Below are 15,395 nucleotides of genomic sequence, written 5' to 3' on the forward strand. Positions count from 1 at the left end.
CCAAAGGAGGAACAGCAAGAAGAAATACAACCCAGAGTAGCTGAAGTGGAAAGAGACGAAGTCATGCTATCCAGAATAGAAGACAAGTGGAAGAAGGCCCTAACAGAATTCAAAGGAATGGACCCCACAAAAACCCATGTGATACCTAAGCAGAGGCCAAATAAAATCCTGTGGAGAGTAACAGACTGCCTCAATTGGCAAATAATAATAACCTAACACATTACCTTGACAACAACAGTGCAATGCTGGAGACTATCCAAACAGCCATATACTGTGCTGCCATAGCAGCCACTAGGATTAATGGAAAAGAAACGAGAGACGCAGCAGAAGAACCGAAAACAGAAGGAACTGCCAGCTTGGGAAAGAAGACTTCAGTAGAAGATAGAAGAATTAAGTCAAGATAAGTCAGTTGACCCAGTTCCAAAGGGTAATAGAAGTAAGAAATTGATTGGAAAGGTGATGAGCATCCTCAAGAGAGACATCGTCCACAGCAAACATGAAACCAGAAATCAGAGAATAGGAGAATACTTGGACACACTGAAGCAGAACCTCCTCGCACTCAGCAAGAGACTACACCGATACAAAGAGAGCTCCCAGAGGAAAATAAACAACCAAATCTTCAATGAGGACCAAAGAGCCTTCTACAGGAAACTGGGTGAACACGAGAAAGCAGGAAATGGACCACCTGAGAAGAAGACAATCGAAGAGTTCTGGGGAAATATCTGGAGCAGTGAAGTAAGACATAACAGCAGAGCACCCTGGATAGAAGTAGAATGGAAGAAAATGAAGGACATACAAGAGATGAGAGAGTGGGAGATTCGAGAAGAAGAAGTAAAACAGTCGATCAGGAACACCCACAACTGGCAAGAGGAACACCCACAACGGGAATTGATAACATCCACAACTACTGGTACAAGAAGCTCACCTGCACACACACAGGCACCTAGCAGAGCAGTTCACTCAAATGATAAGGCACCCGGAGACAATCTCGAAGTTTCTCACTGAAGGAGTCACATATCTGAAGCCTAAAGATGAAGATACAAGAAACCCGGCGAAATACAGGCCAATCACATGCCTCCCAATGATGTACAAGATTGTGACCAGCTTCATAACTAAGAAGATATCGGACCACTTAGAGAGTCAGAACATAATGGCCGAACAGCAAAAAGGATGCAAGTAGAGGAGCAAAGGATGCAAGGAGCAATTAACCATACATGTCGCAGTTATGGGGCAAGCCTTCAAGAAGCACCGAAACCTATACATGGCCTACATAGATTACCACAAGGCTTTCGACTCCGTACCTCATAGCTGGCTAATAGAGACCCTGAAGATCTACAAGGTCAATCCAATAGTGACAAACTTCCTAGGAGCAACAAGGGCAAAATGGGGTACCACCATTAAGGTCGAGAACATCACAACCAGGCCAATCCCCATTAGAAGAGGAATCTTTCAGGGAGATGCTCTGAGCCCACTATGGTTCTGTCTAGCACTCAACCCGCTATCCACCATGCTCAACGGCAGCAAGTATGGATATAACCTCAAAGAAGGTAGTTGTTGGCGCATCAGCTTCTGTGGCCATATTGCACCTCCCAAGGTTTTTGCAGTACTTTGATCCAAGCCCGAGGCGGGAATCGAACCCGCAACCTTTGGGTTGCCGGACAGGTACTTTACCCACTCGGCTAGGAAGAAAGAACCTGTACACCCTCACCCACCTGATGTACATGGATGACATCAAGTCATGGCAACCAAGAAGCAACTCCAGCAACATGGGCGTCCACAGAGGGGGACAAATGGGGTACTTGCCCCTCCCTGGGATCGAGTAAAAAATTCCACAAATTATAATCATAAAAGTGATTGAGATACGTAACCTTACACCCTCGACCATGGGATGCTTTGGCTGCCTTAAAATTTTATTACGGGTTGGCCGGTTTCGGCCCTCTGCGGGGTAACCATAGAATACGTGTTTCATCTATTGCAGCAATAAAACAGAGTTCCTGTTTTTGGTTCATCGACTGATATTCCCCAAACTTTACCAGAAGTTTTGGAACATTGCGACTATTTCCCTTCTGTTAATTCGGCAATAACTATTGGTATGATATTACCTGTTACAACCTGTACCATTGAAAGAAGTTTTAGCACCTTGAGACGTGTGAAAACATGGTTAAGGTTTCCACTATCTCAGAAACTCGCCCATAAGGTTTATGTATGATTAGTGTGCACAGGAAAAAACTAGAAGAGAAAGTGGTAAATAAGAAATTTATTGAAAATGTCATCAATAGGTTTGCAAGCGATTGATTTTATTATTGATGGAGAATTCATTTCTTATAAGATACGTGATTATTGAAATTATTATCTATATATATGTGAAGGTATGTAAAAGAATATAAGAAATAGAAAAAGAGAAAGAGACAGAACAGATTAATGCCATCAAATTTATGATTGTACATTACATCTGTCTGTATATATAACAATTTTTTAGTTAATTGTAATACCAACTAGATAAATTGGAGAATTTAGCATAAATATATTAGGGGTGCAAACTATACTCATTAGTTTAAAAGGGCCAAGTTTGGGTAACCTAAATTGGACTTCTTTGTTGTACCCTATAAATAAACACATAAAATAAAATAATATAAAATAGTAAAATTTTATATTTTAAATTTTATCATTTTAAAACATTAAAATGATAATATAACTAATTATAGATATATGGATACATTGAATGGAACATTAAGGCTAGCTCCACTCAATATATCCCATCAATAATTAGCTGAAGCTATCTGTTTCTGTTTGCCATCTGGCAAATGGCAAACAGAAATGAGTATAGTTTGCATCCTTAATACTTTTATGCTAAATTCTCCAATTTATCTAGTTGGTATTATAAACTAAAAAAACTGTTATATATATATATATATATATATATTTATTAATTCTTGTTTCCTTTATATTGTAAATTTATATACATTATGTATGTGTTTTTGTATTGATGCAATACTGTATTCTATAAATACTTGTTTAATTAAATAATTATGTAAAAAATTAAATAAAAATTTATTGATGTAATTATTTGTCTTCAAGCTTTGCCCCCCCCCGGAAAATTTTCTGTGGACGCCCATGTCCAGCAACTACTCCGGATCACTGAAGAATTCAGCAAGGATATCAGGATGGAATTTGGTCTAGAAAAATACAAGACCCACACACTGCACCAGAGAAAATTATTTGGCCAAAACTACCAGCTGCTGACTGGTAAAGAGATTGAAACTATATATCAGAAGGAGAGACCTACAAATACCTAGGGATGATGCAGGCTGAGCAGTTAGAATACAAGGAAATCAAGAAGTGCCTGACCGAAAAACATCATCAGAGACTCAGAAACCTGCTGAAAGCAAAATTGAACGGAGGGAACACAGTTAAAGCCATAAACACCTATGCAGCTCCAGTACTAACATACACATTTGGGGTCATAGATTGGACTAACACCGAGCTAGAAGATATCATGTGAAAGACAAGGACAATGATGACCAAGAGTCACCAACACCACCTGAAGTCAGCAGTGGAAAGAATAACAATACCTCAGAAAGAGGGAGGAAGGGGCCTGATAGACCTGATAGAACAATAGAAAACAGCGATAGTTAACCTGAGGGATTACTTCGAGAACAACACAGCACCACTCCACCAGGCCATAAGGAAGATAGATAAGTGGTATACTCCACTCAACCTAAGCGAGGAAACCCTTCCCACCCAGACGGTACAAGAAACGAAGTTAGAAAGATGTGCAAAGAAGACACTCCATGGCAGACACTACAATGACCTCCATCAAGATCACATCGATAACATTGCTTCCAATGCATGGCTCACAAGCGGGACGCTCTTCCCCGAGACTGAAGGATTCATGCTGGCTATCCAAGACCAGGTAATCAACACCAGAAACTATAGAAAATACATCACAAAGGAGTCCGGAATGTCAGATGACACATGTCGACGATGCCACCTGGTCTCAGAAATGATCCAACGGTGTTGTTATTGTTATTTAGTTTTTAGGAGCATTAGCAACTAAGGCCATATTGCTCCAGGAATACGCGGTGGTCATTCCCTGACCTTTCCGCATCCTCCGTATTTGGTAGTCATGGACTCGAACCCTGGTCTAATCAAGAAGTGTGTGCTACGCACTGCAGCTCCTGCCCACCTGGCTACGGAGATGCCCAATGATCCAACACATCACCGCAGGGTGATCACCCAGACTGAATACACTCATAGACACGACCAGGTAGCCAGGATAATACATCAGAAGCTAGCGAGGAAATACCAGTTGACCAGAGAAAGTGTACCATACTACAAGTACAAACCCTAGACAGTACTAGAGACCTGAACCCACAAGTTATACTGGGACCGCGCCATAATAACGGATAAGACTATCTCGCACAACAGATTGGACATAACCCTTGTGGACAAGATGGAAAAGGCTACCTACCTGATTGACATAGCGGTGCCGAACACTAGCAATGTCCAGAAAACCCACAAGGAAAAAATTAGGAAGTACACAAACCTGAGACATGAGATCAAGAAGATGTGGCATATGCAAGAAGTATAAACCATCCCAATCATCGTGTCAACCACCAGTATGGTACCAAAGACTCTACACAGTAGCCTAGCAGCAATAGGTGTACTTGTTAGCAGTACCAGTCACGGAGTGGAATCCCCCAATCAGGGAGAAATAATATAAGAGCAACAATAATAATAATAATAATAACAACAACAATATATCCTGATTTCTAATGTCAATTAATCATTTGCACCATGTTACTTAAATGAATATCAATTTAATTAATTAAATTCTAGTGATTATCTTAACACTGATATAACTTTTGAATGACATATGATTAAACTTTGTAGAATCAAAACTGAAGGCAGATATAATGAACAAAGATATGTTCAAGAATGGTTTTGATAATGTGTATTTGATAAGATAATTTATTAATCTATATGCAATTTCGTAAAATTTTCCATTTCAATCCCTGCCACAATCAAACTATCAGTTGTGGTTATGGACAGATGCAAACTCCATGCCCTGCAATTTTTGCTTTTTTGGGTATAGTTCAAAGTAACGGTGTACTGCAAAAATCCTCTTACTGTTTTAAATTTAAAAGCCATACACAACATGAAGTAACATCAATTCCAGCCAAAATGTTGTGCCATACAGTGACCAAAACTAACTTGGCTGCATATTTTCCAGGAAAAAGAAGGGCTCCCCAATGAATAGATGTGCTCATAGGTCCTCTAACTTCATTGCATTTTGTCACTGATGTTAGTAATGTTTTAAGGCCATTAGTGGAATCATCCATTTCTTTTGTTTTAAATTAAAACCCCAGGTAATTTTTTATACTTCTGCATTTTTTATACTTGGTATATTTCTTTAACCCACCCTTTGTCCTGTTATATATCTATTCCAAATTATTAGGAAACTTTATAATTTATAATCACCAGGTATTTAACGAGATGGGGGAGTGAAATGTTTTGTGATTGAATGATATATTACAAAGAGAGTAATTTACTAACAGTATACAGTAATGAATTTACATAAAATAATAAAGAATCATGGTGTTCAAATATCAGGGAAACAAAAAACAACCTACTTCAACTTTTAAAGGATGATCAAATTTTGTGGTTCCTTCATCAATAATTCCAGTATAACTTTCTTGAAGAAACACTGGAGGATTGTCATTAGCATCAGCAAGAGAGATAATTAGTGAAACAACTGCTGTTTGACCTCTACCTTTATCATCTGCGGCTTGATATGATAAATAGTAAGTAGGACGGGTTTCAAAATCCAGGCAATTTCCTGATCCAGGAGTCTCACAATGAGCAACATTGATTACTCCTGATGTTGGATCTACATGAAATCTAACGATTACATGTAAAAATTAGATTAAAGCAATTACAGGAAAAATAATTATTTAAATTATTTAACTATTTTGTAAATATTTCATTTACTAAAACATTTCATATCAGAAAAATAGTAAATATATATATACTTTTATGTAAATGTTGTGTATTATGGTTAAAAGACATTGTCTGGCTGTTTAGCTAATGGAAGGCAAAATTAGGAAGATAATTCGGACAGAAATAGATAATCCTGCCCTCGCATTACACTAATAGCTCAGTGTGGAAGAATTTTAGTTGTAGGAAAGTAAACAGTATATGACTGAAGAATATAAAGCTGGTGCTCAGGTTATCTGGGAGTGCAATTTCCCATCCATGTTAATAATGGCCTTGGACATGGTAGATATATGCATTCAGAAGTGGTTGTCTGTATGTCTATATGCAACAAAATCTTATATTTAAAATTATACTTCAAATTAAAATTCTATTTAACATTACTGTATACCCTTATACTTATGTTGTTATAATTTTAAATTAAGGTTTTAAACTTAGTGGGTAACTGGCTGATATATGTGTATCTCTTCAGGATGCCACAGTTTCACTATTTCAGCAAAATATTAGAATTAGCATTAGCATTAATAGAGACATATGATACAAGAAAGCAAGCTTATAACAGCATCAGCCAAAAAAAAAAAAAAAAAACCTTCCCATTTCACCCATCCATTTGCTCCAAATGTTTATCTAGTTCTGCCTTGCATTTATTTAAGCTGTCAACTTCCACAATAACAGATGGAAGTCTGTTCCAGCAATTAACTATCTGCTGGCTAAAAGCAAACTTCTGCACATCTATTCTACAACTGTCTTTCCTCAATTTGAATCTATACCATCTCAGGTGAATAATCTGAGTAAGCAGAAGAATCCTATCAGCACTGAGCCTGCTCAAACCATTCAAGGCCTTATACACCTCAATCAGATCACTTCACAGGTGCCTAGTCTCTAGACACTGTAATTTGCATAACTTAAGCCTTTCTTTATAAGAGCAACCCTTTGTTCCATTCACTAATCTTGTTGCCCTTCTTTGTACTCATTCAAGCAGCTGTACATCCTTCTTAAAATGAGGCCTCCAGACCTGTACACAGTACTCAAGGTGTGGGCTGACCATTGCCTTATACAAGAGTATAATCACCTCATTATCCCTGCTAAAAAATTTGTGTACATCATTGACAAGACACCATGAGCTACTCTTGTAGATGGTATGCACTGCTCAGAAAACTTCATATCTAACTGCACAATTACCCCCCAGGTCCTTTTCATTCTCTACCACCCTGATTGTGTAGTATCACACAGTTGATATGTTACTCTGGGGTTACTGCTACTCCATATGCAGCACATACCCATATGATGAAATAGTCGATATAACTATTTCAGCAAAATATGCTGAAATAGTTAAATAGTGTGGCATCCTGAAGTGATACTATTTCACATATCAGCCAATTACCCATTAATTTAAGTTTAAAACCTTAGTTTAAAATTATAACAACATAACTATAAGAGTATACAGTAATGTTAAATAGAATTTTAATTTGAAGTATAATTTTAATTATAAGTATAAGATTTTGGTGCATTTTGATTTTGGTGGTTGTCTGTGTGTATATATATATATATATATATATATATATATATATACACACAGACAACACTTCTGAATGCATATATCTACCATGTCCAGGGCTGTTACTAACATGGACAGGAAATTGCACTCCCGGATAACCGGAGCACCAGCTTTATTTAAAATAATACAAAACCATAATACACAACATTTACATAAAAATATATATATACTTATTAGCTCTATCTATGCAGCCAGTCGCAAGTTAGGCAAGTAGTTTCTTGCAAATTACTTATACAAAAACCTCATAAATAACACACACACACACACACACACACACACACACACACACACACACACACACACACACACACACACACACACACACACACAGTAGACTCTCATTAATGCAAAGTTCAAGATGCATAAATTTTCATGCTTTTTAATAGCCAAGTACTGGAACAACTTTATCATTTTTTTGGTACATGTATCTAACAATAATAAGAAATAATAACAACAAAATAAATAAAATTAAATTAAATAAATTAAAAAATAAAAATAAAATAAAAAATAAAAACCATAATAAAAGTTTTGTCCGATAATAAAAAGAAAAACACGCTTTGTTTAGCTTTTCTTTTATTTATAAAATAAATTAAAAGAAAAGAAACAAAAAGATTAAAATGAAAATAAAGCACACGCATGCGTGCACACACACACACACACACACACACACACACACACACACACACAGGTGTGGCAATAAAGTTCAGCAACTGACACAATAAAAAGAATACAAAGTGAAGGAGCTCACAAATAGCTTATTTTTAATCTATGTATCACTGCCTGATTGAATGCACTTATTACACTGTTCTAAAAGTTTCTGAAAAGAGTCAACAAAGGCATTCAAAGAGATGATGTTCAGTTTGGCAGGTACGTTTTTATTTATATCCTCATCATCCTGAAATCTCTTTTCATTGAGGGCAGTTTTCAAAAACCTTCGAAAAAAAGAAGATGACTACTAGTGCTAGATCAGGGGAGTAGGTTGGATGGTTGATCTGTACAATGTCATGTTTCATCAGAAATGTCTTCACAACAAGTGCAGTGTGGGCAGGGGAATTGTCGTGCAACAAGAACAAATTGCCTTTCTCTTGAAATTGTGGCTTCACCCAGGAAATGTACTTCAATAGAAGCACACTTCCACAAATCCATAGTGTACTTCTCTTTTGAAGCACTTATATGTAGAATACAACATTGACATTCTCTCCCTTCAAGTACAAATTCCTTGTGAATCACACCCTGTCTATCGAAAAACATGATCAGCATCATCTTGATCCTAGAATTCTGTAAACAAAGCTTTTTGGGCCCTGGTGGTGATTTTGAAGTCCACAGCATAATCTGAAATTTCTGGGTCATACTGAAACACTCAACATTCATCTTCAGTGATAATACAATGAAGGAAATTAGGGTTATCATGGTAAGTCTGGATGAAGTCTTTGGATGATGACATTCTTCGTTGCTTCTGCTCATTCGTGAGGCTCTGCTGGGCAAAATTTGCACAGACCTTTCTTTTCCCTAAAATCTATGCGCAGAATTTGAAAAATCACCTCCTTATTCACATCCAACTCATCAGCATCATACTGAGCATCAAACAACAATCATTTGCCACAATTTCCAAACCTGTTTCAACCCTTTCTTCACTTTGAGAGGCTGATGTATGCCATCTTCTTGGGTCATGGTGAACATCCTCATGACAATCTTTGAGCTACTTATATCACTTAAATATAATTGGCATGACATAATGTTTCATCATCATCATAAACAGTTTTTAACATTTCACATGTTACTTTCATAAATTTTCTGAGTTTAAACCGAAGTTGATATTCATTCAGTTGTCCATTACAAAATATTACATAGAATGTTAACACTACTAACAAAACTGGTTGTTACTTATAACCTGTTAGCCTACATGGAAATCTCTATACTTCCATCTGTTGGAGGAAGTTTGACCTACAACATACCGCTTCCATTTATTTTCAAACTCACTGAACATGGCTGCAACCATATTTAGCAGTCAGAGAATTGAACCCCATTCTACTCAAAGAGCGTGTGCTAATGCACTCCCATTTCTGACTACTTGGCTAAGGAAGCTATGTCTTTACATATATATACATAAAAATAAACAATATAATATCAGTGTAGATACACCATAGTTTACCCATAAATTAAACTATGTATGTAGTGTGAAAGGCACCATTTTTTTTTTTTTTATTGTACCTTATATTGTGGCTACCTTCACAACAAGATACCAGGTATTGCACTACTTCGAATAAGTCATGCTTCTCTAGCAGAGAAGTCATAGTAACATATTCAAACAAGTAATGTTCCTCTAGTAGACAATACATGGTCTTCTAGACTGCTACTAGACAAGCATTACTTGTTCGAAGTAGTGGAATACCTGGTATCTCGTAATGCAATACCTAGCTTCTCTAGTAGAGAAGACATAGTAACATATTTGAATAAGTAACGCTTCTGTAGTAGAGAAGAGTTACTTATTTGAAGTAGTGCAATACCTGGTATCTGGTTATGAAGGTAGCCACAATATGAGGTACAACAAAAAAAAAGGATGCCTTTCACACTACAGACGTAGTTTAATTTATGGGTAAACTATGGTGTATCTACGCCAATATTATATAGTTAATTTAAATCCATATCATATTATGCCTTGTGCATTTAATCTTCAAATATTGTATCATTCTGTACACCATTTGGCATCTCTCATATTGTGGAACCACTTTTCAACTGCGATGGCATGTTTGCATTATCTGGGTACCTGCCTGCGCACAGATGACAGGTCGACAGCTTTGAAACGGTGCCATCTGGGTGGTGGTATCCACTGAGAATAAATAACATTAGTCTTCTCTACTAGAGAAGCATTACTTATTTGAAGTAGTGCGATACCTGGTATCTCGTTGTGAAGATAGCCACAATATGAGGTACAATAAAATAATGATGCCTTTCACACTACATACGTAGTTTAATTTATGGGTAAACTATGGTATATCTACACCAATATTATATAGTTAATTTAAACCCATTTTAATGCATAAGTAACATTTACCCCATTGCTTATGCAATTAAACAACACCTGTTCATTATTTATTTTAATTTTATTATATTATTTTTTGTTCTAACCAAGCCTAATTAATGTAAAATAAAGTACAGAAATCACATACTAACATAAATCGGCTGTCAACCTATTTAGATGCTATGCTTAGCCTATGCACATTATTAAAATAAGAATATAACTAAATAATAAAAAGAAAAATACTAAATAAGAAAATATATTCTTTTATTATTTTATTCAGTTTATTGCTTTTTTTTTTTTTTAATCACCTCCTGAACAGCATGCAAGCTAGAAGGGTACAAGAAGGGTACTTACAAAATATAATTACAATAATATATACAATGATAATGTTGTTCTACAGAAATATTTATAATTGTTATTTGATATTTACATAAATATAAGGAACTGGATAAACTGGACTTTTGATAGGAGAGTTCACTGGCTCCTTGGATCAAGTGAAAATACACAATTGGTTCTTTCATACTAGACATCCCCAAAAGGGTTTAGATGTGGCTTGCTCAAGGCTGTGGTAAAGGTTCTCCCAGATTGCTTTTTTTGTGTCTTATTTTCAGTTACTTTAAATGAGTAAATTTCAAGTTCATTAAAATAATTTAAGGTGTTTGCTGAAAACATATTAGGCAGGCAAATTTTTAGAGTTTCATTCTTAAGGGAAACAGAGCATTCTGTGACTGGATCTGGGACCTAACAATTTTGTGTGTGTTGAGAATATCAACTCTTCTTGTCAGTAATTTCGACAGAGTGACAATGGTTTTTTCTAGGATGAGGAACTTCCAAGGTGTCATGGCGAAGTTGACATGTAATTTCATCCAGGATATAGTGAACTGCATCCCTCATTCGTGTTTGGGCCATATAAAAATCCAATATTCAATGCCAAATATCTTTTCTTTTTGGCATGCCGGTGCAGAGGACTAGATCTCTGAAGCATACAGAGGTATGGGGTGTGAGACATCTTGTTATATATTGACATATCAGGGACATATTAGGGACCTGCTGGATTGCCCAAAATGCCACATATGTTTTGTTCCTACTTTGGTGGAAATGCTCCTGAAATATAAGGTTCTCATCACAAGTAAGGCCAATGTCTATTTGGGATGAGACCTTTTTTTTCCTAACTTACCATTGATGAATGTCTAGATATTGTTTTTGTAGTGCCTCTTTGTGAAAGTCATCTGCACCATTTTATCATGGTTCAGTTGCAGTCTAGCTATTGCAAGATATTTAACAAGGAGATCTATTTCCAGAGAGAGATTTTGGCCAATTTCTGATGCACTATCAGAAGTGACAAATAGCTTTAGGTCATCTGCATAGGAACTGAAGTATGGATGTGGTTTGAGAAATGGTTCTAAAAGTGCAGCAAAGAGGATAGCTAACGTCACTTCACCCAAACTCAGCGACCATCAATGTCAAGAAGTATGACATTGATGGTCGCTGAGTTTGGGCCACGTGAGATAATTAACTTCTTCGATTCCAGCAAAGAAATAAGGATCTGGAGTAGAGGACTTGAGATTTTAAAGTAATGTTGAAGAAAATAAAGTTAAATGAGAAAGTAATAATTTGCCTTTATTCATTCACATGAATATTGGTCATCAGGGGCTTTGAATGGATCAATATTCAACAGAAATGAATAAAATATATACCATATACACTTCTGTTCTCCTTATCCAGTATTACACATTAGATGTTCATTTTAATTTAGATGCTTGCTTATTTTAACAGTGCCTAGTAGTTAATTGCATAGCCAATATTTGTACATACTATAATATTAATAACCATACTACCATATACTGGACTAAAGAAACAAAGTGCTACGTATATGCATAGTTATGTTACATTAATATCTTTACCCGATTCATTCCAACCATCGCTCCAACCAGCCTCCACAATAAAAGAACATCATCATTCCAACCATTCTCTGAAACAAAAAAAACATCATAACTTTAACTGTTCTTCACAACAAAAGCATGATGGTGCAAAAATTGTTCCCTTTTATTCAGCATACAATACCACCCCTTTTTTTTTTAATTAACAATTTAGAGATAGCCAATACAGCAATAGCTTTATAATGAACCTGATATGCATAGTTTATCCTAACTTAAGGTTGCATTTTTTTGAAAAGGAATTTTGAAAACAAAATGTAAAGCAGAGTGCAAAATAATTGAGGCTTTAATACATCGAAATACTAAAACTAAATATGCAATTAAAACCAAAAATGAAATTAAAACTAAAAATCAAATTAAAATGAATGCTATTATTCTGACTGGACTGGTATAACCTTTCTACCGCATAACAGTCCAGGTGGTCTAGTTTAATAGCCTATATCCATTTTTACAACTTTTCAATGCATGCAAATCAACAGATATTAACTTTGTAAGTGTATACTTTAAAGTGCAATAGCATTTGATATACATTTTATTTAAATTATTTATTAATTTACCACTTTCAAATTTCTTGCAGATGACACTGTTCTGCTAATTTTGGTGACAATTTTGTATATCATTTTGATGTTGAATACCATTAGACATTGAGTGCTATCTAAAAATAAAGTCGAATACTTATTTGTTCCAAATTTGGTCAATATCATCCAGATTGTAGCATCTACATGAAATACAAGAAGAAGTTTTAATGGTTACAGCCATATGGTATTTTATATATCCTTCTGGGCATTGATAATCAGTTTCTGTTTTAATTTGTTCAAGCTACTAATTAAGTGTATTTTGTTGCTACTTATTTTAATTCTACTATATTCTTGCATTCTTACTGCATTAGCATGCACTTTTTTTTTTTAGAAATATTAGCATTCCAATTTATGAGGCATATAGCATTAAAGCTGAATTATTATTATTATTATTATTATTATTAGCCATATTAAAGCTGAATTCATCTCATTTGTCATACAATTTGTGTGTGCTACATTGTTAGTTGTGTCTATTTCCAATTTAAGGTACTTTGAGTATTGCTGTTGTTTGTACGTTCAATTTTCGGACTGCTTGGATAGATTCCATTAGAAATGTCCTCATATTCATTGCAATCGAATTCTATAACATCATCTATGAATCACAATACTTTAACACTAAGGTCTAGATGTCTTTCATGAAATGTAGATACAAATTTGCCAGATTACATAAACTGGTAGCACCCATTGCTATTCCTCCAGATTGTATATAGATGTTATCTTCAAAAACGTTTGCTAAACTATCATGGAAATGGCCATAACAGTAATTTAGGGCCAATTTTAAATGTCACATGATATGTGGTAAAATAGGTTTTTGAAGTCAAATGCACATACCAATTTTTTGTCTATATTCCCTGATCTGTTCAGTAACCTTAGAGTTATTATCAATAACCTAAATTTACAAATGCCAATGAATTTGGCATTTGTAAGTTTTTCTACTGTAAGTTTTAGTTTTTTATCTAGGCATTTACTGGGTGCACTTTTATCTATCTTTTCATGAGGTAAAGAACCTATATCCTGTTGTTGTTTCATGAAATTTGGTATCCAGTAAACATATAGGAAATTTTATACTTTTGTTTTTAATATTAATCTTTTTCTGAATAGCCAACATTAAGTTAGGATAAACTATACACTTCAGGTTGAAGGTAAAACTATTGATGGTATTGACTATCTCAAAATCATTAATTAACACAAAAAGAGGCACCATTGTCTGCTGAATAAAAGGGAGCAATTTTCATGCCATTGTTCCTTTGTTGCAGAGAATGTTTTGCTAAGAACTTTGTTGGAATGGATCACACAAAATTAGCTATATAATTACTAGGCACTGCTAAATTAAGCATCTAAAGCCAATATCTAAATTAAAATGAACACCTAATGCATAATACTGGATATGAACAGACACGTATATGCATCATATATTTTGTTCATTTCCTTTGAACATTGATCCAAAGTCACTGATAAGTGTGGCCCATGTCCATGAATAAAGGTATATTTTTATTTGTTTATTTAGTATTTTCTTATTAATCTTGTTTTTATTTTTAGTTATATTCTAATTTTAATAATGTGCATAGGCTAAGCACAACATCCGAATAGGTTGACAGCCAATTTATGTTAGTATGTGATTGCTAGACTTAATTTTATATTAATTAGGCTCTGTTAGAAAAAACGGCTAAGGTAAAGAAAGCCTGCATGAGAAGCATGCAAAAGTTCGATGCAATTTACTGGTAAAAGTACTTTGCCGTAACAGCATTTATATTGTTGCTTGCTCTGTAAATAGGCGGTGGGTGTTATCGATCTGGAGTAGAAGTTGAATCCCACGGGAGATTGAAACCCTCCTGAAGTGGAGGGGGTAACCTGACCTTTTTTCTTTAGAATCACTAATTTAATCACAAACAGTCATATTGGAAGTTCTGGTGCCTTAAAAAATGTTCATAACGTAGTTTCATTGGTAAACATTTTCGAAGTTTGCTGTGCTTCTTGTGTGGGCTTGCTTCCTTTGCCTTTTTTTTTTTTTTTTTCTTAATAAACAATTTATCCACTAGTTGTTGTTGTTGTTATTTTGGTTTTTAGGAGCATTAGCAATTAAGGCCATATTGCTCCGGGATATGCAGTGGTCATTCCTTGACCTTTCCGCATCCTCCATATTTGGTGGTGACGGGCTCGAACCCCGGTCTAATCAAGAAGCGTGTGCTGCTGCTCCTTCCCACCTGGCTACGGAGGTGCCTTTATCCACTAGTCCACCAGTGATTCTAAAGAAAAAAGGTCAGGTTACCCCCCTCCACTTCAGGAGGGTTTCAATCTTCCATGGG

At 35.5% G+C, this 15,395-nt stretch overlaps 1 protein-coding gene across 1 annotated transcript in view; it reads right to left on the minus strand.

The window, feature by feature from the left end:
• Cad87A (cadherin 87A) overlaps positions 1-15,395 on the minus strand; it is a 778,434-nt gene that overhangs the window by 479,214 nt on the left and 283,825 nt on the right. Inside the window, exon 16 of the mRNA XM_090378948.1 lies at positions 5,634-5,901. Within this exon, the coding sequence (XP_090235074.1) occupies positions 5,634-5,901 (268 nt within the window). The remainder of the gene's footprint in view (positions 1-5,633; positions 5,902-15,395) is intronic.

Source organism: Mastigoproctus giganteus, chromosome 8 (assembly GCF_048544385.1).
Source record: "Mastigoproctus giganteus isolate SK-2022 chromosome 8, ASM4854438v1, whole genome shotgun sequence".
Classification (NCBI taxonomy): Eukaryota; Metazoa; Arthropoda; class Arachnida; order Uropygi; family Thelyphonidae; genus Mastigoproctus; species Mastigoproctus giganteus.